General features: G+C 34.2%; 1 protein-coding gene across 1 annotated transcript; it reads right to left on the reverse strand.

The window, feature by feature from the left end:
• Positions 1-205: 205 nt before the first annotated feature.
• Positions 206-24,772, reverse strand: LOC150092816 (alpha-crystallin A chain). The gene is made up of 3 exons (XM_090414494.1): positions 24,579-24,772; positions 23,699-24,077; positions 206-1,321 (listed from the first exon to the last, which is right to left on the reverse strand). Exons 2-3 carry the CDS (start codon positions 24,074-24,076, stop codon positions 1,124-1,126), a joined length of 576 nt encoding a protein of 191 aa, XP_090270620.1. The 5' UTR covers position 24,077; positions 24,579-24,772; the 3' UTR covers positions 206-1,123.
• Between the last annotated feature and the right edge of the window lie 979 nt (positions 24,773-25,751).

Consider the following 25,751-nt stretch of genomic DNA (forward strand, 5'->3'; position numbering starts at 1 on the left):
GTTCAATTTAGTTTTCATCTCTGTGGATCGTGATTTCAGTGCTTAGCATTGGATTAATACATTTGTCGATATCTGAATTTTAAGCAAGTCTATGTTCGTGCTTTAATTGTAGACAGAATTCTTCAGTTTCATCTTATAGGCTTATATTAATGAACATTTACCAGTGTAATATAAACAATAAGGAAAAATTACTACATTAGGACCATTTGATTATTAATACATTTATTACTGCAAAAAAGGTATACAATAACAAGCCGCTTGCAATACCCATGACAAATCATATGAAGTACAAGTTTCATTATATGCAGTATAAATCTTTATCACAGTCTCACCGAACCAGAGACTACGACACAAATAAATTATACATATATATATATGCAAGCCCATATGAGGCACTTAGCTAATGAAAATCTTGATTTGCTATGTAAGAAAGCTTAACAAAGTGAAATGTATAGGGAAGTTACACTAATGAATAAAAAAGCTAATGAAGAACATTTCAGTAATTACAAATTCAGAAAAATTTCACATATATTTGTATGAAAAAGAAACATCACAAACTATTGCAGCACTTTTTCAGATATAAATACACTATTAAGATCCCGCTCACCTAAGAAATATTAAAAGACTAGTCTGTTAGGACAATATTTAAAGAGTGCTACATTCATACTATACATCAAGTGCTGCTCAAATTTAGTTGTCTATGTGTGATTTGGACGTGTGTGATTTGCTGGCACTAAAATGGCAGGATCTATTACTACTTACAAATATCACTTTTTAAACCAACACACTGTCGCCAATAATGTGGCCACATGGCATGGTAGCAGGAATGAATAACGTAAGAAAATGAACTCAGGTAGCTAACCAGAAGCGAGAGAAGGGAGATAAAGGAATTAGTGAAGTAAAGTTGTACTTTTCATATTCATATAAAGGATAGGTAATCATCAGTTTACCATTCCTTTACTGACCTCTACTCCTCGGATTTTTGCATCGCTAACGATTTCATGGTGAAAGTAAACATGCTAATCACAACCCACGCTATCTGGTTAGCCTTCACTTCTGCAGCAACCCATCACATATACATACACGCACACACAATAGACATACAGACACATACAAGCACATTTTAGTGCTTATCGATTGGGATCATGCGTTCTCTAGGACCATCAATTGCTGGCAGAGGAGCCTCCACTGTAAGAACACCATCTTTGGACAATGAAGATTTTATCATCTCTGGATTTGTTCCCTTCGGCAACAAGAACTCACGGTTGTATTCACGATAAACAGACCTGTTTTCAGACTTCTCTTCATGTTTAGCATGAACCTAGGTAATATATTAGAAAGATAAATATGTTTTAACTTGTTTGTTAGTGGAAAATTATATGTAAATAGCACAATCGATGCAATAAGTGATCATATTTGTAAACAGAACGTTTTCTGTGCAAATCTGTTAATATCCTATTTATGATATGTAGCTTTTCATATCGGTCTTTAGCACATTCGGAGACTGAAAGATTTTTTAAATGAACATACTGAATATTTACATTTGCATAACTATATACAAATTATTATAATATTTAGAAAACATGAGATCTGGTAACTGATCCATTTACTTTTTTTTTTTTGAAATATGTAATGTTTTGAGAAAAGTCGCTTCGTGAAGAACATAGTAAAAACGACCAAGTAACATAGCTTCGTAGAAACTTAATGCTGTGTTAGGGCGAGTAATCATATCTGCTGTGGCTATCATTTGCATGTATTCCTTTGGCTAGTTTTGCCTGTGTTTGGGATAATTAACCTCGATTTCTTGCTTTTCGAAAACAACTTTCAAAACTTTACGTGACTGGCCACTTCACCTTCAGTCGAAAAGCCCTGATAAATGTTCTTTGCATCTGATGCCAACTGATTTACGAAAGCTCTCTCTCTCTTTTTCACGTGTATATAGTTGTTATATCTTTCATTTCACGATAGATTGGTTTCGGAACAGGATACCGTAGCTATAACCTTCATTTCACAAAGGAATTGCATGCAAAATCCATTTAGAATGATGCATAGAGTAGCAGAATTTGAGCGGTGAGAACAGAAAGATTTGATATAACGATTTATGCCGAGATAACTGAGAAAGAATGTGATAACTTTGTCAAGCAATCTTGGACATTTCTTGAGCACATCTTAGGCTGATGGTGGTAAGTGTGATGGTCTGGGAGATTGCTTTGTGTGAATGGGACTGCATTTCTCATTATTCTTGAGAACAGAATATTCTTCATTATTCTGCCCAAGTTTATTTATTTGTTATTTTTTAATTAGTTTTTTCAGTAGATGATGGATAGTTGAATCAAATTATAATGAGAATAGTACTGAAATAGGTTCAAAATCACACACATACACATGAAAGCTCCCTAAATACATTTCATTCTCTGCATGAGCAAAAAAAAAAAAAAAGTGGGGACAGCCCAGCTGGATAACACACGCAGTTAATAGACGTCACTGACCTCAATCTCGTTCGCTTCAATTCCAAAACAACCGTTTCTTTAGAGGGAGAGTGTGCTACATGGGGAAGGAGGGAGAGAACATTCAACTTTTATTGTTATACTAGCTAAATTAAGGCCAAGCAGACAGAGGAACAAAGCCAGGCGTGGGATCACATGTCGTTCTGGATTATTAAAGAAAAGTAAAAACGAACTATAATATACATATTCAGTCATCACTTTGTTCAGAATATTGGCAAATAGCCTTAGCTTTCAAAACCGTCGTAATTCTTCTTAGCACTTTTTCTACAGGGTGGTGGAAGCGAAGAAGGAGCACATAACGGATCCAACTGCAAGTTGTATATTCTATGCAATGCCTCCGTAAGCATTACAGAAGTCAATCATATTAGTAGGATCTGCACAACATGAGTATTGTGATGTCATATTGTGTTTCTGAAATTAACTATTACAAGCTGAGAAACTTGTTCTACCACAAAGTTTACGTGATATATTGGGCAAGCGTTTTCCAGGAAGATGAGGTCTCGTTTTCCTGAAATGTTCCCCCTTGTACACATGACATCCAGAAATCCGTGTTTTTTTTTTTTTTTCATAACCTGATATCTTTCCATCAGGTTATGAATTTATCGGACGTGCCTTTTTGTTGGTTATCATTTTAGGTGCAGCTAGTATTTTATGCATGGCACATTCGTCTCCTGTAATAACTGAAACTAGAAGTGTTACGTATAGTATCTCTTATCCGCCGATCAACCAGTTGTAACCCACACATCTTCAATCTCTGCTCTTATGAAGCATCATACAGTCCTGCCACCATCTTAGTTACTCTCTGAATCTGCTCCACCTCATCCATATCTCCAAGAAACCCAGGCGACCAGATCTGTGCGCAATAATCCAGATGAGGTCTTATCAAAGTCTTATAAAGAGGAATAATAACTTTATTCTCTGCATGCCAGGATGTTCTTCAATAACCAGATAATCCTATGAGTTGTTGTAGCCACTTTTGCAATATGCTCTCTGAATTTCAACTCCTTATCCACCATCATCCCCAAATTCCTGGCTTCATCAAGTTCCTGTAGCAGTCTCGTCAATATGGTATACAGCTGGTAATATGTCGACTCCAAAATGCATAACCTTATACTTTGCCACATCATTCATGAAAATGTCATGTGATATTATCAGACCGAAATATTTACTAGAGTTATATTTTAAGTCGAGTGGAAATAACTATCAAGTACATGCAGATTATTAATTTTTTAAGTTGTTGTAGGGTTCTCTAGAGATATTTATCTATATAATTATTTCTGACATATTGATTTTAGGTATATCAGTGATAAAAGTAACTATAACTAACTTAAAGAGACTTGAAAGTAACTTATTTTCATTTTTGTCAAACTTTCATAACTACAACAAGATAAACGAAGATAAAAATGAGAAATGAAATAAACGTGTATATATGTATGTGTGTGTATATATATATATATATATATACATATATATATATATACATACATATACATATATATACATATACATATATATACATATACATATATACATATTCTCGGTTCTAGTCATTCAATTTTTTTCATAAAACATATATATATATATATATACATATATACATATATATATATATATATATATATATACATGTATATATATATATATATATATATATATATATATATATATATATATATATATATATATGACAGTTTCGTAAGGAAAAAGAAAATCTTCTTTGTATCTATTAAATTTAATGAATTGACAAAAAAACATTACAGGCAGAGTTAATTACAATACTATCAACAAGATTTACTCAAAATAACCACCATTAGCATCGATCACAGCTTCAATTCTGCTTCGGAACCTCGAACAAGCTGATGCTACAGTCTCCCTGGGAAGGGCCGCAAAAACTGTTTTAATTTTATCCATTAACTGGGCTTTTGTATTACTGGAAGTGCGATTGGTGTCTTTTTCAACTGCGCCCCATACAAAATAACCCATGGGGTTAAGGTCTGGGGAGTTTGGAGGCCAAACATTTGGACTGGTGAAGTCGTAGAAATTTTCAGACAACCATTTTTGACTTTTCCCAGAGGTGTGGCAAGGGGCCGAATCCTGCTGCCATACATACGGCCTACCATTGGCTACCCTTGTTATCCAGGGCTTGACTACAGTTAGCAACTCCACGAACAAAGCCCGAATTCCAATGCCAGGGTTCTTCAACACCTGTTCCTGCAGATTTGCGAGGAATTCTGCTGTACGAACGCAATCAGATCGTCTGCTAGGGATCTTTCTTCTTGCTACATCCTCGTAGTCACCATTGCAAGTCTCTAGTTCATGCCTGATTGTTTTTACTGTATTCAGGGAGCATTGGGCAGCAGTCGTAATATCCTTATTTTGATGGCGGGCACGAATCATCATGATACAAGTTATTCTCTTCCATGATTCAGGTGGGTTCCAGCTATCCATCCTTTCTGACATCTTGTATATGAATGAAGAAGGGTCCAAACTTTTAAATGAAGAGAAGTGTGTGTTAATACATGTAACTTACGGAAAAATATAATTAATTATAAATATGTCAAATTTATCCCGAACACCCTGTATATATATATATATATAAAAGAAATGAAATGAAATAAATGTATATACATAAAGGAAATGATGAGAAAATTTGCAAAATATACATTATTCAACCATTAAAAATGTACATTAAGTTAGACAATAAGTAATAACTACAAAAATTTAAAAAGAATAAAATAAAATAAAAATCCGAATAAAAATAACTAGTACCTAAACCGAATGACAAATAATGTTTGATATTCTGAACAAATATTAAATTATAAATCATAAGGAAAGATAAAACCTGGGAGACCTCAAAAATGGTTATTAGATGAAAACAATGACAAAAACTGGTCCTTAAATATTGCTATGATGATGATGATGGAAAACCAAGGGTGTTGGCACTGATTCTTAGGTAAGTTTCTCTAATATTAGATACTCTAATATTAGAGTATCTAAGTGATACTCTAATATTAGTTCTATACGTTCTTTACATTTTTAAAATGCGCATAAATTTTGTTATTGTCATACATTCGAACCGTGTCACTGGCATCAGGTAAGTTTATAAAAGCAGCAAAGGATTTGATCCTGGTAGAAGCCATATTCAAATTGTGGTTAGATCAGTACTAGTTTACAATTTTTCCTTTGCAACCGGCTTGCCATCTGATAAGAAAGGAGGAGTGGGAGATGAATCAATTTTTCTGCTATATAATACAAAATAATAATAATAATAATAAAGCTTTGGGCTTATAAGAAGTTATAAAGTATTGTGAACATTTCGGCACTAAAGCATACTTATTTAATGAATATTTTAGCCTAATGAATAAGAATAATGAGTAAAATGACATAGCTATCGTTGTTGCATATGTGTAACTATACTACCGCTTCTTTTCTAATAACATAGAAGAGGGAATTCGATGCAGGAATAATTTTGGTGTCAAGAAGAGATCTGTCTTTGATTCTGCCTATGACAAATTTAGGCATTGCCACGAATAATCATCATATATTTTAGGTTAGTAATTCATAATATAATTTATACATATTGTATATTTATCGCAATGTTTAAACTGTATGTATGGTGTGCACACGGAACTAAAAGTAATTTAATATTTGTCAAGATGAATTTCTTCACTTCCATTAGGACAATATGCAAATATAAATTCATTGATTATGTATATATTGTCCTCAGAGTTGTCTGTTAAGCCAAAGTGCTTAATTGTATATATTGATACCAGAAAATGCCGATGAAGTTTAGAGTTAAGCATTGCATAATAGCTATTCTAATAGACGTTAATGTAATGGAAGTTAATGCTTTGAATGCTTAGTTATACGTACTTCATTTTTAGCAAATTTTTTTCTCTTTGGGCTAGTTAGTATTTTCTGTGTAATCATAAAAACTAAAACACCTGAAATATGTTTCTTTTTTTGGCTATAAATATTTTACAGTTAAAATCGACGTGCAGTTTTAAAACAGCGAGGTGTGATTTATTACATTTATTAAGAACAAATTAGCCATTTAGCCAGTTAAATTACTCAGAAATTTATCCTGTCAACGAGCCACCCACTGCCGTTGTACTGTTCCTTGTTAAGCACCTTAACTGGTGGTTAATGGTTATATTCATGTCTTAAATAACTGCTGACTAATGTTGTGTTTACATGTGCACTTTTGTATCTAATGTTTATGTCGTACAGTGTATGACAAACATTTGTGCCATGATAATAAGCATAATTAATCAGAACCATTTAAAAATACACTAACTTTTTCATTTAGTTAGAAAGTGTACATGGACATAGTATTTGCTGTATGACAAAACGTACAGTAAATACGACGTCCAGTTCTCAAATGACTATTATTTTAGAATGTTTAAAAAAAAAAAAAACTGTTCCTCACGCTGCTTTGTATGCAATAAAAAGGTTCATTGTGTATTAACATTATTTTTTAAACCATTTCTGATTCCGCGGCATGTTTAGTGTAAAATAGTCGGTAAAAAGCAAATCTATATCACAAGTTCCAGTGTAAGAGAATGGTCACTATGATTTTTTTCCCCTTGAATGAATGTTAAAGGGAAAAAAAAAACTTTTTATGCGGAAAGATGGCTATAGGCGTAGTAGCCATTAGGTAGCTGACTCTGATTGCGGATAAACCAGTTTTGCTAATGAGGATGGTGAAATATTGGCTAAATGCCATACTCACTCACTCAACTCACAGGGCGCACCTACGCAGTACAAAATTGGAATATAGTAGTTATATTTTACTGCACTTTCGGTAACTTTACTAATAAGTGGAAAACAGTGGAAAAATGTCGACTATCCGGTTTCAGACTTTATAAATTTCTCAAATAAAAGTTCCTGATTTTTATCCGAATTTTTTCGAGAAAGTAGAATGGTGGAAGGAATGGAGAAGAGAACTTTATTTTTCTTTACTTCCGGAATAAATTAGTTACATTTTTGAAAATTATTCCGTTCTATGCAACCTACGAATAAATTCTTTGAAATAGTCATAAGTTAAGTAATAAAATATTCGCACAATAGATGTGCATATGTATTTCTCCATTTAAGAAACGGAGAAATAGAAAAGAAAGATGAGAAGACAACTAATGATTAATTATTCATTGCTGTTCGAAGTTCAGTTGTTACTCTACCTTTTTACTGAGACACGTGCCTAAAATCGCATATGGGACGTCGTACATGATACTGCTGGGGAGAGTCCAAGTGTGGCAAGGTGTAGGACTGGGCAGATAGCCAGGATACGCTTTTCTCTTCTCAAGGGTCAGAGCAGCAGACGTTTCTTAGTGCTATTTTTATTCAAAAGGACACGACACTGGCACACATTAATGCTCACTGTTGAGTGAAGAGGCACCTATGAGGAGCCATTTCTGATTAATGACATTGAAGGGTATTTTTTAGACCTATTCGGTTTCAAAGGTCTGTTTTCAGAATGGAGAGTAGAAAAATTTACAGAAATATTATACAAAAATAAACAGCAGTACGATATTATAATTGCCACTGTCAGAGGATGGAAATGCCTTTGAATTTTTTTTTCTTTTAAAAATAATCATTTAAGCATTAACTACCTTACGGTTTCTTAAACACAAACAACATTTTTATTCACATAGATAAATATCCGGCTGCAGAAATTTTACAGAATATATTCGCTCTTTCTTTCACCGAGTGAAAGAACGTCGAGAATTTATAGTTAAATAACAAAAGAAACTTTCTCTCAACTTTTTTTTAATTATGCCACTACTACTATTAAAAATACTGAATTACTGAAAAAATTAAATAAACTATATTGAAAAAAACTTGAAAAAGCTCAGGTTTTCTCATTTCTCTCTCTCTCTTTATTTAAACTGTGCCCTTAGTAAGGATTCTAACCTGGGCCTTTCCTAGGTTCGAATCCTTACTAGAATCTTCATAAAAGACCTTTCAAACTGAAAATTAATTAACCAGTCTTATATAGAATTGGCAAGGTTTTGCTACACAATGTAGACAAAGTGGAAGACCTACGAAATGACATGTATACCACACCCGCCTCACTTTGGTTTTCTCATCCCAGTATTAAACAATCCCTCTTAAAATCTTAATCACTCCATCTCAAAAGTGAAGTCTAGATACATTACGGATTGTACAGGCAATGCTGTTAATAATAGAAATACAATTTATTTCATATCTATGACCATTAATTTGGTGCTTAAAGAAGAACGTTTCCCTTCCCATTTTCATTCCAATATTTAGGTGGGCATTTTACTTATATCGATTCCGTTTGGATTTCTCCTGGTTCAAACCAACTTTCTCTTCAAAAGTTGTAATATAACTCGAAGAGCAGATCCAGAAGTACCCTTCTGTTAGCAGGGAAGTAAGATTTCATCTACTTATTTTCCGTTAGAACTTTCAATAACTCGGTATGTATGAACGATGTTCTTTCATTGAAAAGATCTGAAGTGAGTAAAGATCCTCTCGTTATATAGGGAATTTGAACTGGCCACCTTCCAGTTTTTTTTTTAATTAAGAATAGTGAAAAAATATTAATATATACAAAATTTGAATTAAAAATGTAATATTTAAATTTTTTATACTAAATATTTTTTCAGTGCTGTATATCTCATTCTCTTTCAGCAAGATAACTATTGATTATACCTACTTTAATATTTATACAATGTTGTGAAATCCATTAAGGATTTTCATTAAAAAAGTTGGCCTGTAAGCTACGTTATGTATGCTTAATAAATACTTTGTAATCATTAAGTGATCATTTCTTTTAAATTTACAGTAAATATTTTTATAAGGGGTATAAATACATGACCAGATAATAAAACTATAGCTAGCTTATATTTTTACTTGAATAAGTTCATCTTCTTCATCCAGAATAGCACATGTGTCGGCGGAAATGAGGTGTTGGTCCAGCAATGATGTTCAGCACCACTTTGAGACATGTGGCATCTGCCAAAAATTACACTGCACTATTCATGACAAAAATATGCATTTAAAGGTTCCAAAAAGAAAAAAAAAAAGTTCTTCACATGCTCTCTCTTTTCGTGTGTGTGTGTGTGTGTGTATATATATATATATATGATTTTTTGTTTCCTGTTTACTAAAGGAAGTAGATAACCATAGCCTCATATAACCGGTGCATTATCAGATATACTGTTATGGATACGAATAGGGACGCCACTTTTATTTCCCGAAAAATACATCTTATTTAGTATGTAAACACTGCAAAACTTTTCCTGCAGAAGTTCCTTCTGCCTTCCCCCCCCCTCACGCTGTAAGGTCGAGGACCGATATTGCCGTTGCTTAAAATAAACAGGTCATTTATTTTGTACGGCTTTTATTTCTCTTGACATTCATAAGCGAGTTTTGCTATGCGACTGCTGCATCTTAGAATATATATAAACGCCACTTATTATGCGAAGTATCCATTATTTAAGAGGCCTTGTAGTCTGTTAATTTCTAGCAGAAGACTCAAGTGGAATTTGAGATTGGTTTTCTTTAAAAGTCGTTGCTTTCGTTATGGCTGAAATTTTATGTTTCTTTGAAAAATTTTAGTACTACTCAAATGACATTACAGGGTGTTCGGGATAAATTTGACAGTTTCGTAAGGAAAAAGAAAATCTTCTTTGTATCTATTAAATTTAATGAATTGACAAAAAAACATTACAGGCAGAGTTAATTACAATACTATCAACAAGATTTACTCAAAATAACCACCATTAGCATCGATCACAGCTTCAATTCTGCTTCGGAACCTCGAACAAGCTGATGCTACAGTCTCCCTGGGAAGGGCCGCAAAAACTGTTTTAATTTTATCCATTAACTGGGCTTTTGTATTACTGGAAGTGCGATTGGTGTCTTTTTCAACTGCGCCCCATACAAAATAACCCATGGGGTTAAGGTCTGGGGAGTTTGGAGGCCAAACATTTGGACTGGTGAAGTCGTAGAAATTTTCAGACAACCATTTTTGACTTTTCCCAGAGGTGTGGCAAGGGGCCGAATCCTGCTGCCATACATACGGCCTACCATTGGCTACCCTTGTTATCCAGGGCTTGACTACAGTTAGCAACTCCACGAACAAAGCCCGAATTCCAATACCAGGGTTCTTCAACACCTGTTCCTGCAGATTTGCGAGGAATTCTGCTGTACGAACGCAATCAGATCGTCTGCTAGGGATCTTTCTTCTTGCTACATCCTCGTAGTCACCATTGCAAGTCTCTAGTTCATGCCTGATTGTTTTTACTGTATTCAGGGAGCATTGGGCAGCAGTCGTAATATCCTTATTTTGATGGCGGGCACGAATCATCATGATACAAGTTATTCTCTTCCATGATTCAGGTGGGTTCCAGCTATCCATCCTTTCTGACATCTTGTATATGAATGAAGAAGGGTCCAAACTTTTAAATGAAGAGAAGTGTGTGTTAATACATGTAACTTACGGAAAAATATAATTAATTATAAATATGTCAAATTTATCCCGAACACCCTGTATATGGCAAGGCAATAAGTGAAAGTACGCCGCCGCAGAGGACCATGACAGAAAGCAGCATCCGAGATCATTGGGCACGCGCCAGGATATATGTATGTGGAGCGCAAGTGCAGTACACATGCAAAGAATGTCAACCTCGCCGAAAGATATTGTGCTTCGCTTGTAAGAAGGAAACCAGATTTAGAATTCGCCTATATAAAGAAAAGAAATACAAAAAAAAGAAAAGAAAAAAAGAGGAAAACTCCTGCAGTGTGAAGGCCAGCAGGAGTTGTTCTTTTTATAGCTCACATGCTGCGTTCAGTCTGTCGCATGTCATAAGTCGCTTTTCTATACACTTTAGTTTCAACGTTAAAACACTGCAGATTCTTTCATCAGTCAGCATTATATTTAATCCTAATTAGAGTCTGAATGGCTTTCTATAATCACTTAAACGGAATTTTGGAATCAAGCACTTGACATATTACAAGGTTCTCTGTGTGTTAATTAGAAGCCTGCATCTTCGAATGTTTATTTATGCAATAACATCCGCAGTTTTTTTTTTTTTTTTGAAAGCATTCATGAATATTACAAACTCAAAGCATCGTGATGATATTAAGAAAGGAACTATAGAATGAACAACAAAAATGATAATATAAACTAAAACCATCTTTCACGATCTTAATTTACAATGGACATCATTCCTTCTGGGAATACACGCTCATGACTTCATTTCATAGTACACGTTTCACGTTGAGACAGACTAATTTACAAGCTCAGTTAACTAACCATAAACGTAACGGCTTACTTCACTTTAGTCTGTTTACTCTTGCTATTTGTTATCAGTATTTGCTGATTTATCTCAGACTTTTAGTCTAGTTAGAGATCGAAGAAAATTTAAAATGCGAAATCAATAGGTTAGTAACCTCGATTTGTCGAAATCAAAATACAGTCATACATCTACAGAGTCCTAAAATGTCAAAAGAACAAGTGTGAAAATCGAGAAATCTTAATTAAAATTATGCCATAACGATGTTTTAATATTCCAAATCATCCGTCCAGAACGTACTGTTTGGGAGAGGTGAGGAATGGGGGAGATAGTAGTTTTGAATATGATAAGTTTGCATATTTCCCTAAGATAAGATCATTTACATCCAGTGACGAATGATAAATATTCAGCAGCCCGGGAAGTCCTTTTCGGGAAGAGGAACTTCCTGAAAAGAGCCACTAAACACACCAATAGTTAATTCATCATCAATACCATACTTAACTGAATAATCAGTTGCGATTTAACCTTTGCGTCATGATTAACTAATAACCCTTAATAACTTAAGGTTTTTTTAATTAAAATGACAATTTATAGGACAAATCTGTTATCTTATTAATTAATTCTGCCACCAAATTAAATACTTAAACAGCAGTTAAGTAGCACTTAACTATTTATTTAATTATTTATAGTTAAATATATAGGATCTTCAGTTAGTTTTAGGACATTTGTGCCATTTAAAAAAAATTTCCGATAATTATTCTGTCATAATCATCATCAAATTCCTGACATGCACCCTCAAAGGGTGTACGGAATATGATAGTACTACATGAAAATTTACATCATTACTAATTTCCTATCTACAATTTTCCTCCAAATCAATCTGTTACCTATCAAGACTCCAATATTATCAGATCTTATATTTCTATCTAAGAAATTCTGAGGAACATTTTACCGTATCAACCACCTCTATCTTGGTCTTTTTCCTGCCAACCTGGCAGGAAAATATACCACCTGAGATTAGCTCTGCTAACATATTCCTGGATGCTAATACTGTCAAGTTCTTTTCTAATATCCTCGTTTTTAATATGATATTGCCATTTGCTCATGCTCTTAATCTTTCTCAGGACTCATATCTGCGGTCTCTAGTCTTTGGTCAAGTGTTTTACTTCTAACCCATCTCTCAGATCCATAAGTTGATATTGGTTTGAACACTTTGAACACTGTCTTGTATACAGCTAATTTAGTGTTTTGGCTAATTTCTCTCTTATTCCATATAAATTTATTCAGTTGACTTCCTACCATGCCAGCTTTGTTGATTCTGTTGTCTATTTCCATATTTAATTTACCATCTTCACTAAAAATCGTGCCTAAGTAGCTGAATTGTTCTGCATATTCTATTTTTCTAATTATTCTATATACAGTATTCTTAAATTCTTCTCGAAGATCATATATTGGGATCTGAATTTTTTTTAAAACAAAATATTGGACGTAATTTTTGAAATCAGAACCAAAATATGGTTTGCGTTGCTATTTTATAGCTACGTTATCCCTCACTTCTATACAGATATATAATTCGTGGAAACTGTTTTGTCTTTGTGATTTTTTTGTTTTATTAGAATATTTATGTTCCTTTTTATAACCATTAGTTGTTCTTGTTTTTCATATCATTTATAGTTTATACGTTTTTCTACGTTTTGTTCTTCATTTTAGCATCTAGTAATGTAGTTGCTGTATGATTATTTTTAATATGACCTTAATGTATTTTTGCATAAAGGTCATATTACAAACAATCATATAACACACGTCCATTTAGGCATTTTTTTCCGTTTTCATTTTATAGACTTTTTTTGTAGTTACTACTATTTTTAGGCATTCAAATAATGGGCATCGGCAACAAAATGATAAATGAAAAAAAAAAAAACTTTTGAATATTTTTACCTAATATTTATACAAGTATTTACTTGATATAAATATTAGGTAAAATTATTCAAAAGTGAAAAAGGGAAAAATGTCTAAATGGAAGTGTGTTATGTGATTGATTGTAATATGACCTTAATACAAAAATACATTAAGAAAGAATAAACGTAAGAGCAAAAGCAAAACACCAGTCATGATGAAGCACTCCGGAATCGACCATGCCCTTTTGGTTGGAAAGAGCTTGGTTCCAGTCTCATGTAGGACGCGAATGACCTTTATAAAGGTTTTTGAAATGAAGTGAGTTAGCTGGTCTCATACGGAGATGGTAAGTTCGTTCTTCCCGGAAACTTGGAATTTTCATTCCGCAGACAAACATAAACTATCACAAAAAAACACGCGTTGTTGACAGACATAATACACTGGTTTCATAGGCTTAGTTGCTTCAGCTATAATTCTAAACAGTCCAACTGGAATAGTAAACAAGAATTCATTATAAATACAAAATTATAGATGCAGGTTTTTTTTTTTTTTTTTCGTGAACCCCAGACTTAGCTAGCCTTTATCACCCATTTTTGAATCTATCTGGATGCATTTAATTATGATTAGCTTGTTAATTTATACTTATCTTTTATCTCTCAATTCTGGTAAAATCAACAATAAATAACTCATTTGGAAGAAATGTGATAAGAATTCGATAAAGTATTATATTAGTAATAATAGTTTCCTAACGTGGTAGCCTTGTACAGGTGATAGTTTAGTTTCTGCGAATCGCATATTTGACTCTGAACTTACACAGGAAATTGGTTGGCTTATTTATTTAAATAGCTTTTAATTTTAATATTTGGAATAAAAACTTGAATTTCAATGTTCTCTATCTCCTGCTTCCAGCGCTGATCGAATAATGATGAGCATCGCAGTAGGATGCTCATCATTCAGATGCTGATATTTTGCTTTTGCTCTTACATTTATTCTTTCTTAATGTATTTTTATATTAAAGTCATATTACAAAAGATTACTTTAAAGGCTAATATATAAACCAGGTAAGTATTACATCGATCTAATGGAATTCCAGTTGAATAGCTTCCGAGTAAAAAGGGCCACAGTAATATGTTAACCATCGCGATCTTTAATTGCCAGTTATTTGTGTTGAAATAGCAGATTTTAGACAATTCTTCCTGCAAATGTGGGATGTAATGTAAATACTATTGGTATGATCCACTGTACATTATGAAAAACCTTACGTGCTAATGCCTTGTCAAGGCCCTCACTCTAACTTTTTTGTTACCATATGCAGGGAGAGACAACAAATAAGACATTTTAATTCAGATGCTGGTAGGAATCTCGAAATATTTGTAGTCGAATGTTTCGTCGTAGAAAACTGACTCATGTAGTTGTATTTGTCGAGGTAAGGTTAAATATAGGAGCAGGAGTATTCTTGTATCCAAATGAATAGGGGAGGATGCATTGAATCCATTATAATAACGTCACACTCAGAGCGAGCTAGAGGGGGGGGATGTCACTGTGATTCACCCTTTCATATGTTAGAGGAAGCTTTCTAGATTGTCCCTGTTTTATGAGATCACTGCATGCGTGGACTCGTCTTTCTGCAGTCTTTATGTAGCTCCGCTTTCATGTGAGTGTTCCCTACAGAGTTGCGGAGGGAAAGAAAGAAAGCGTGGGTGGGGGTGGGTCAACTCACAAGCGTCACGCGATTAGTTAAAGGATGGCTCTTTCGTAAGGGAAGAATATCGATTAGATTTCTGCTGTTCAAGAACCTACTGATTCTGTCCCCTAAACACCGAAAGTTCATGCTCTGCCAACAAGGCCTACTGGTGCTGCTTTTTTGTAATATCACAGTACGAACGTAATAATTTCTGATATTACTGTACATTCAGAAGTATTGAATATCATTGTGGCAGCAATGTTTAACAGTAATAAGACCGCCTATTCGACACAGTTGTAAGATTTAATTAAGAGATCTAAGATATGAAACTTTTTTCATATTCCTCTCCCCGCCCTCAACGAATCGAATCGATTGTCATTCTACTCTGTGTGTAAGCAGGACATTGCATCTAGAGAGGAGCAATTATCTAGTTCTCTTCATTTATCAAAGTGAACATCAAAAATTACATGGGGTTTGGCGACTCATCACAAGAGGCTACTCTACAGCTACACCATCCGCCATCTATACTGCATAACACCATCCACTACATAGTATTGTAGACTATTATATTTTCTTTAATATAATTTAATATTCGCTCTGCTAAATCCGTGAACCTGAATATTCCTAAAATTCCCATCGAATTTATCGATGCTTAAATCAAATTCACTACTTAAACAGCATGTTAGTCAAAGCATCCTTGTGTTACTGAGAAATGCTTTTTTGGCTAATTTTCCATATTAACGCACACTGATAATAAATATCACTTAGTTTTACAAACGAAATGTCTGAGGTCTTCGACAAGCAGCGTCTCTGAGCAAATGTAAAATAATTCAGGAATATTCTTAGTATTTATTTTTTATAGTTTTTTAGTATTTATTTATTTTTTTATCTCATTTTCTATTCAAATATTTTGGAAAACAGGTATCATTGCTCTGGATGTTCTAAAAGAACATAAACTGAAAATTAATGTGAAGTAAGTTTAAATTTTATAGAAAGTGGTTAAAATTAATGTGGAGAAGTAAGTGTTTTTAAACTTTACAGATAGAGAGTTAGGCAAATTTATATCTCACCTTCATGTAATTTATTTTGCTAGGTATGATTTTCATAATAGGCTATTTAACTTTTTTTTTCTTTCAAAATGAAAAAAAAAACCTAATATTTAATAAAATGATTTACTTTAATTATTTATTAAAAGGAATATAAGGGTCCTCGGTAGCTCTGTTCGGTAAGTGATGCTTAGTTTCGACGATGCCTTTGGAATGAGATAATTTTGGAGCGGGAAAGATTCGAATTTTCTCGGAAAGACTGGGTTCGAATTTCGTTTAGGAAGCAGAAAACTTTTATAAGGTCTTTTCATCCAGACAGAATTCTAACTTTGAGTTAGCCGGTCTCATACAACCTTAGTGGCAGGAATTTTTTCCTCTCCTGAAAACTCTGACATTTCTATCGAAACAGATAAAACCAGTCTCAGAATACACACAACCACCTATCATAGGAATTCTTTGATCTCACACCCTACAACAACGAAAAAAAAAAAAATAAAAACCCTCCTAGAAAACTTTCCTCTTTCGCCCATAACCCTTCATTCACTACAAAGTGATGTGTCCAGTAACAAATGCAGCCTTTTTAAACCAGGAACCATTTCGAACTAGAAAATAATTTGAAACTAGAAACAAATGTTAGTACTTGTTAGTTTTTCTACTCTCTCGCAGTTTTTCAAAAAAACGTATGAAGTACTTTATTAAAATTAACCAGTTTCATTCAAAGTATATAAAACTTTATCTCAATGAATGAAATAATAATCTTATAACAAAGTAAATTAAGTACATACTTCTGTGGAACTTAATTTCGTAGTGGCATATTTCAAAAATGAAAAAAAAAACTGATTTAGAAAAAGGAACTGCAAACATGTACAAAGCATTCTTTAAAAATTTACATCTTTGAATCAAGCGTGTAGTACAAAATTATATAAACTTTCTTTAAATTTATTTAATTTTAATGACTAGTAATGTGTGTGTGTGGTGGGTTATTCACGATGTGATAGAATTTTCCAGAAATACTAGTGCTAATCTGTAGAATGTCTAGCAGTGTAGGTTTTCCCACTTTTAATGTAGTCAGTTATGAAGAAATCGTTTTGTATTTTAGCTCATTTCTGAAGATGATAATTTTCTTCTTTGAAATGAAGAAGGAAATTATTCATGTACTTCCCTAAGGCCCACTTTGAAAAACACTTCAAGTCACGATATAGGTAGTCGTTAGGTATCCAAAACCGGTTGTTCTCACCTGTCTCGTCACAAGTTCTTAAGCCAAGGCTGTTGGGAAATCATCTGACCATGAACTCATACGCTACTCTCATTATCATATTTCAGACACATATTTTAGACTAAGCTTTGCGGTTCTGAAACATTGCGAGTTTTTAAAGCAAACCAATTCATCTCATTTCTGTATTCCTAGTCTACTGTATAGTGTAAAACGTGTAGCACAACATATATCCATAGAGTATATGATGTTGTGCACACTCGAGTGCTGGTTACACACAAAAGCACCCATATCATAGTGTCAGAAAACGATATGCAATTAGATCTCTGAATGTCAAGTGCCTCTATCTTGGATACGATATGTGTTGTCGGTTGCTTACGGCCAACAGTGATTAAAGTGTATCAAGAATGGTGCCAAACAGTCGAAACCACCTGTACAGGAGCATGGAAAGTCAATGTTCTTGGTAAGCGAAGGATTCAACGCCTCGTATATGGGTTAATTCATGGGCGACGTTGCTTGCCACGGTCGATGTATTTCGGGAATACTGTTCTTGCATCACTACGGGAAGATGTGTCTGACAGTCATGCGGGAGGGATGCAAGAATAATATTCCAGATAAGGTTGCATTGCACTCTTGCACGTATGGAGGATCTAGAGTTACCAGCTCAAGAGAACACCTTATGCTCACCGAAAATCACCGTAGCGGTTTCTGTGGTCAGCACAAGCCTGTTAGACAGACTGGAAAAAAAGGTCCACTTCACTGATTCGAAATTCCTGCTCCACCCATAGAGACAGTTACGAGTTACGACTCGTACATGTGAGACGCAAATATGAACCAATGGAACCCTCATGCATGGTTTCCACCTTCCAGGCTAGTAGAAACAGCATCATGGTATGGGGTATGTTTTGCTGTTCAGAATTAGAATCCTCTCCCGTTACGCATTGACTGGCATGGTTCTCGTGTAATACCAACAGTTTTCAAAGTTGAATTGGACGATGCGATTTGTGGAGATGTCTGCCGAGAAGGAGAAAAAGCATCATTTGAGGTAGTTTAGTGGGTTTAATTTTCAAAATGTTTTATTCTTTCAGTAATTGGATTTAACGTTTTGAATTGGCTGAGCTCTGTCTTTATCAAATAAACTTCCCCAATCTTAGAACTAGGAGTTTTGGCTATTATTGGTCTACTAATAGATTAATTTATAGGGAAGGTAAGTGTATGCATTTGCTAGCGTTAATTTTAAGTCATTTAACATTTTGGAAATTAACGTAATTAATATTTTTGTAATTTAATTACTTAACTCTTTACTGATAACAGAGAGAACCCAGAAAATACTGGGTTCCTGAATATTGTCAGCTCTCCTAGCTGACAATATTCAGGATCTTCAAAATCTTCTGGAACTAATAAATGAAGAGAGTTATATTGAAAAAATGGGATTAAAAATAAATATCACCAAAACTAAATTCATGGTCATAAGTAAGAAACCAATTCTTAATTAGGCACTTTCTTTAAATGGGAAACAAATAGAAAGAGTGGCAAAGTTTAAATATCTCGGATGCTGGTTAAATGACGATTGCAACCCAGAAATGGAAATAAAAGTTAGAATCGAAATGGTAAGGAAAAATTTTTTCCTGACGAAATCAACACTGTAACCGCAACTTAAACTTAGAGCTTAGAGTACGCGTAGTTAAATGCTATGTATGGTCTGTACTGCTGTATGGTGTAGAAACTTTGACCTTGAAGACAACATCAATAAAAAGACTTGAAGCCTTCGAGATGTGGTTATGCAGACGAATATTAAAAATCCCATGTACAGCAAAAACGTCCAATCAGGAAGTACTGGAACAAATGGGGAAATCACGTGAACTTTTAGACACCATAAAAAGAAGGAAGACTGCATATCTTGGTCACCTACTTCGTAATGAAAAATATAAGATACTTCCATTGATTATAAAAGGGAAGATAAATGGAAGAAGAGGACAAGGAAGACGAAGAAAATCTTGGCTGACAGATATCAGACAGTGGACTGGTATGAACTCTGAGAGACTGCTCAGAATAGCTGAGAATCGCTCAAAATTTGCCAAGGTGGTCACCGACCTTCAATAGGAGATGGCACTCAAAGAAGAAGAAGAATTACTTAACATATCACGTTACGTGATTAACTTCCAAAGAATGATCCACTGATTCTTAATTACAAGAATCGCAGAAGTCGGTGATTCGCTACAAGTTATTGAATTTTATATTAATCGCTGCCGCTACGCTTGATAATAACTAAACAGCGAAAATTTAAATTTCATAAAATGATTTAATTGTTAAAGGAAGTTTCTATTTTTATCAAAACTATTTCACAATTCTTTGGAAATTGATCACAGAACGTAGCGGGGTAAGTGGAAAATAACTTTTTAATTTCCATTGTTAATTGATTTAAAATAACAATGAAAATGCTTATCAGTTACCTTCCTTATATATTAGGGACGTTTAAAATCAAGTATTTAATTGACAGACGAGAGAAAACAAGTTAGATATCAAGGTGGGAAAAAAAAAGCACCGTCTCACTCTACTGGATTCTTTCTTGGCCAGTGACCCTAACTGTCTGCCATGTAAAGTCCTGTCTCAGAAGATGAAGTTGGTCATCACACATCACAATGAATTAGTTATTTTTGTTGTGGTGGATTTTACCAGACGAAAGCAAACCAAGATCTTGAAATATTACTGAACTTACAGTAGTTTAACTGCACGCACCATGAGGACTAGCAACATTTAACTCCAACGGTATATACACATACAGTATATACTTATACAGTGCGCGCGCGCGCGCACACACACACACACGCACACACACACACTGTGGTACAGGTGTATATTCTCGCCATGTGGAAGGAAGATAACATTTGTATCACTAGTAGAGTTCATAGTACGTTAATGGACTCGAGTATTAACGTAACTCGAGTATTAATATAACAAGAAAAAAATTATTTTTTCTTGTTATATTAATACTGTAATAAGCATCTGTTCTGTTCTGTTTCTGCTGTTCCGGATGTTAGCATATGTCTTAAATACCTTGTCACAGTATTCAAGGAATACAATATCCCATTGCATAAGAAATATCTTCCTCGAGACATGAAAAATTCGAGCCATATCTTGGCCGAAAACAACTGTTCAGATCTCCTCTGATCGTGGTGATGTGGTATGGATATTTTAGGATTATTATATGGACTCTGTCGTTCACTCATTCACTGCACTATAGGTCTACAATCTTACGTGGGCGGGAGTCACATAATAATAATAATTCGTAGAAAAGCTGAGGTCACTTTCCGGTACACGTTGTACTGGAAAGCTTCTAATCGTGCGTGTAATTGTGAAAACAATTACACGCACTATTCTCATCTTGAATGCTTTGATATCTGGTATTGATAAGTGTCAACTGTGACAAGTCTGGATGACTGGCGGCTTGTCTATTGAGACGGAGGTTTAGCCACCCTTGACTCATTCTAGATAGAAAAAAATACTCTGGAAGAGGATATTAGACTCATTCAAAATATGTACGTTTTTGCTAACTTAAATTTTATTTCCTGAATTATACTTTCTGTGACACTATGCACTTCTCGTTGCCAGTTATTAACACGTCTGTATCTCAAACAGTTCAACTGTATAGTTTTGCTTGTTCAGGAGACTAATGCTATTGTGCGTTTGTTAGTGAGTACGAGAAAGTGATCTCAGCTTTTCTACGAATTATTATATGTGACTCCATTCCACGTAACATTGTAAATCTATAGTGCATTAGTGTCCCTAATAGGCTAAGGATTTTCTATTTTTGCTAATTTTATATTTATTTTTTCACATAATCCGGAACCTCTGCTCTAGAGACCAAACATGGAACTTTTTTCAGGCCACCAATAAAGCGTGGGTGGTCTCAAATCGGACGATGAGTTCATCTCCCACTTATCCATGTCCAAGGCGGAATTCAAACCCGCATCCTGTTAGTTGAACTACTCGACCAAGCAGGATGGCAAATTGCTTAGTGATAAGCTTTTTTTTTTTTTTTTTAATCAGTAAGCATTACTGTTGCATAACATCGATTTTAGCAAACTGATGTAGATTCTACACTCCATAAAATTATTTTATAATAAATAGTTGCATTTTTTTTTTTTATTATACTGTTCTCTCTCTCGATCTTTTCATTCCTTAAAAGGGAGTAGGCGCAACTCTTAGTCCTAACTTTTCGAATTCGGTAGTCAATCTCCGTCAGTGGTAATTCGGTTAATTTCTACTGTTGATTAATAATCATTGGTGTGAACAGCATACAGCAGTTGCTGCCATATCGTGTTCCTAACTGTAAGTAGTATATATTATTAAGAAATTGTGTGTGTGTTATACGATCACTTTTCAGAGTTGTTGGAATAAAACTTGTTTTTTTTTTTTTTTATGAGAAGAAAAGCCTACTTCTCTGCATCATAGAGTAATTAATTGGGAATGGGTTGGTGATTGAAAATGAGTAGGTGGTTGAACTACAACGTCTTTCTTCTGAAAATCTGCGTCATGGACGCTACCCTGAATTTTACATGCTATCGAATAAAATAATATACAACTTTTTATAATAATGATTCAGGATAAGCCAATTCATGATATGAGTATATATTCTCAAATTTCTATCATTTTGGTATACCTTTTGCTATGACAAAACATTAAATAATAACAGCGGTATTTCCCTATCTATTTACTGAGTACCCATGAGCACATCAACTTATCCATTGCATCACTTCGACTGTTTTGATTCCCTAGAACTGTATTAACCTTTGGTTACTTGCTATCTCTTTTCCAATAGCGACAATACTGTAGATTAGTACAATTTTCCAATTAGTACAATTAATACAATTTTCCATTATATATTATATATATTATTTTATACATGCATTTTTATTTATATATTTTGGAGCTTAATAAAATGTTACGAATTTAGGTATGTTAAATCGGGTGAAAGTACTTTTAGAAGGTATGAAATGAAATGCTTTCTATTAGTAATGATACCACATACACTAAGCACTGAATGTGGTATCTTATTACTCTCCTTTTGATGATTCTCCCCCCCTACCCCAAGAAACATTGTAATAACGCTAATGTACTTCCATAGTTATCTTACGAAATCAGCTCGTCATTATTGGAACTAAATTTTTACCACCTTTGAAAATATATTAATATGTTAAAGATAGTCATCTTTAATAGAGTCATTTTGAATGAAAATTACAAAATTAAATGTTGCAATTCAGTAGCACGTCAATAATTAACGTTTATAGACAAACTTTTCATTATAGAAGTTGACCGCTTAGAATCGATATACCACCCAGGTTATTTCAGATCGATATGACACATTCATCACAATTTCCTTTTTTTCTCCTTTTTTTTATTTAAAAAAAAAACAAAATTTCATTCCCCTATCTCTTTTTAAATCTGTATAAGGTAATCTAGCACACACAACAGCCAACAGGTAGTTCTAGTTGACCAATAGTATGTCACCTGAGCATTCCAAACAAGGAGACATCTAGCTAAAACCCCGCCCCCCTGTTCTGGAGTTACGCAGGCGAAAACCCATCTGATAAATATTGTAATATACGTTTAAGTGATATATTTAATTTCAGTGTTATTACAAATGATGCAATAGAAAGTACATTCTTTTAAAATGTTTATCATCTGCCCTTCAGCAAGTTAGAAAATTATTAGAAAATTACAGTGATATTTAAAAACATATGCACAACTTAATATGTAAGTATTCACGTTGAGAAGATTGATCAGATTAAATCGTTTGTTTCAAAACGATTTAATCACACATTCGTAACTGAGAAAATGATAGAGAATCATCCTGCTTAACTTTTCATTTAGCCTCTGACCGGATGTTACAATGTAAAGAATTCACCGAAATGTATATTTTTACTTCTTACGAAAGTTGAATTTATTTAAAACTCGTGAAAGTTTTAAATAAATTCATTTTATTTAAAAATGAATAAAATATAAAACATTACAGACAAAAAGTTAAATAAATAAATATATTTATTTATTTATTATTATAAGCATACATGAAAAACTAAAATTCTCACCTGAAGACGATTGTCCACTGTTTTTACAACGATTTCCTCTGGGACGTACTGACTAACATCGAAGCGCAGTTTTAGCATTTTTCCATCATCACTATCCTGAATGAGGGGAGAATTAAGTCCATCCAGCCATGTGCGGAGTTCCGATCTATGTGTAGTTCCATCCGTTGAGTGAGTAGTAGACGTAGTAGTGGTTGTCCGCTGCTGCTGCTGTGTGCTGAACATTTCCTTTTCGTGGTCCATCAGTTGTGATCGAAACCGGGTCATCTCTTCTTCCATCTTTTTCATCTCAGATTCGAATCTTTCCCGGATGGAATTAAATTCTTGGTCTAATACATGGCATTCGGACTTCAAAATAGGTACTTTTCTTTCTGGGGCCATCCTGGAAAAAATATGCATATTTAAGGGTGTAGCGACGTATTGGATATACTTCTATTACCTAGCAGTAAGGAAGGGGAAAAAATCTAGGGTACTTTCTGTGTCACACACACAAATTGCGATCCTCTTGAAAATGAGTCTTCTACTCAGTGTAGACAAAGTAAAGCAGTTCTGTAAATTTAGGAAGTACAACACAAATACCTGAAGACAAAAAATCGAGTGCTAAAATCATAATTTTAACAAAGGAAATGAAGAAAATTACAAAACAAAGCTGCTGCTATGTGATATTTGCATCATTCAGAATGATGTTATATTTGAAACTAATAGCAGGCGACAGAGAGTATGAAGATTATTCTAGTAAAGTTTGTTCATCATCTGGCTTCATCAAATTTAGTAACGTTTATTCGCTTAATTAAATAATGGATTATTCTGAGTGAAGTTAAATATTTTTTATCTTAATTAATTTCAATTATCGTAAAATTAATTAAATTAAAATAATCAGTACCTGATAATATCTTTGGGAATGTTAAATCACTTGTGAAGTAAGCTTCAGAAGCTGCGCACTTTAAAGTCACTGAAAACTGAAAAACTCTGAGAATCGGTTTACTTTTATATGGATAAGTAAAAGTCTCAGAAAGTTCGGGAATGGCGTGTCGCAAGCTGGCTTTCCTCCCTAAATTTGACTGCTGCCTCACAGAGCCACGCAAACAGATGCCACGCAACACTTCTGTAGGCCAGTGCGCATGAGCAGTCCTTCATTCGTATAACTTGAGTACGTATCAAAGAGAAAAATGCCAGCGATGTATACGTAGAACCAAAGCTATCCACTGAGTGGTTGTAGTTGCAATCTGCTATTCAAGATGATGCCATATATGCCAAGAAGAAGGGAGGAAAGAGGGGAAATAAAGCAATGAAAGTAGGCAAAAAAAAAAAAAAAAGAAAGCTGTTTTGGCCCACTGAATTACTTACTTACTACAGCGAAGTTTAAGAATGATAAACTGATTCACACACACGCAGCCCCGCACGCACACATACAAAAGGAAGTGTGTGTGTGTGTGTGTGTGTGTGTGTGTGTGTGTGTGTGTGTGTGTGTGTGTGTGTGTGTGTGTGTGTGTGTGTGTGTGTGTGAGAGAGAGAGAGAGAGAGAGATCCCGATTTACTGTGAAATGAGTCCTCAGTTACGATTAAACTAGCTGTTGAGTGAAACAGCACCTGTAATTTCATTTTCTCTCCCTAAATGTCGATGTTAACAATGATACTGCCGTGTCCTTGAGAAAGTAAAATATTCGCTAATAAAATAAAATGTTTGGAATTTTTTTTCCCTTTCGGTTTTTAATAGAAAAAAAAAACTGGTTAAAAGATATAGAGAAGCCACAATAACGCATTTTAGGACTACGACTTTATATTTGTCTGTCCCCAATTTCTGTCTGAACACTGCAGCTTCGACAATAAGCACAAAAGCATAGGAGATAACAATTTAGGAAGCTACGCGTAATGTTTTTTTTTTAATTTTCACAGAAGCACTGGGACATGATAACAAGAAAGAAAGAAAGAGAGAGAGAGAGAGAGAGAGAGAGAGAGAGAGAGAGAGAGAGAGAGAGAGAGAGAGATCAACAATAATAGTAGACGAAAACCCATAAAACTGCCTTTTATTGCCCCTCTCGCTTCTCATGATGAA

The sequence above is a fragment of the Typopeltis vanoorti genome, chromosome 25, assembly GCF_054136105.1.
Source record: "Typopeltis vanoorti isolate ZY-2024b chromosome 25, IOZ_Tvanoo_1.0, whole genome shotgun sequence".
Lineage (NCBI taxonomy): Eukaryota > Metazoa > Arthropoda > Arachnida > Uropygi > Thelyphonidae > Typopeltis > Typopeltis vanoorti.

Excerpts from the sequence above, each read along its gene's own strand:
- LOC150092816 (XM_090414494.1), bottom strand. The coding sequence starts at position 24,076 with ATGGCCCCAGAAAGAAAAGTACCTATTTTGAAGTCCGAATGCCATGTA. Across the intron at positions 1,322-23,698 it reads CAGTGGACAATCGTCTTCAG|GTTCATGCTAAACATGAAGA; the intron begins GTGAGAATTTTA and ends TATATTACCTAG.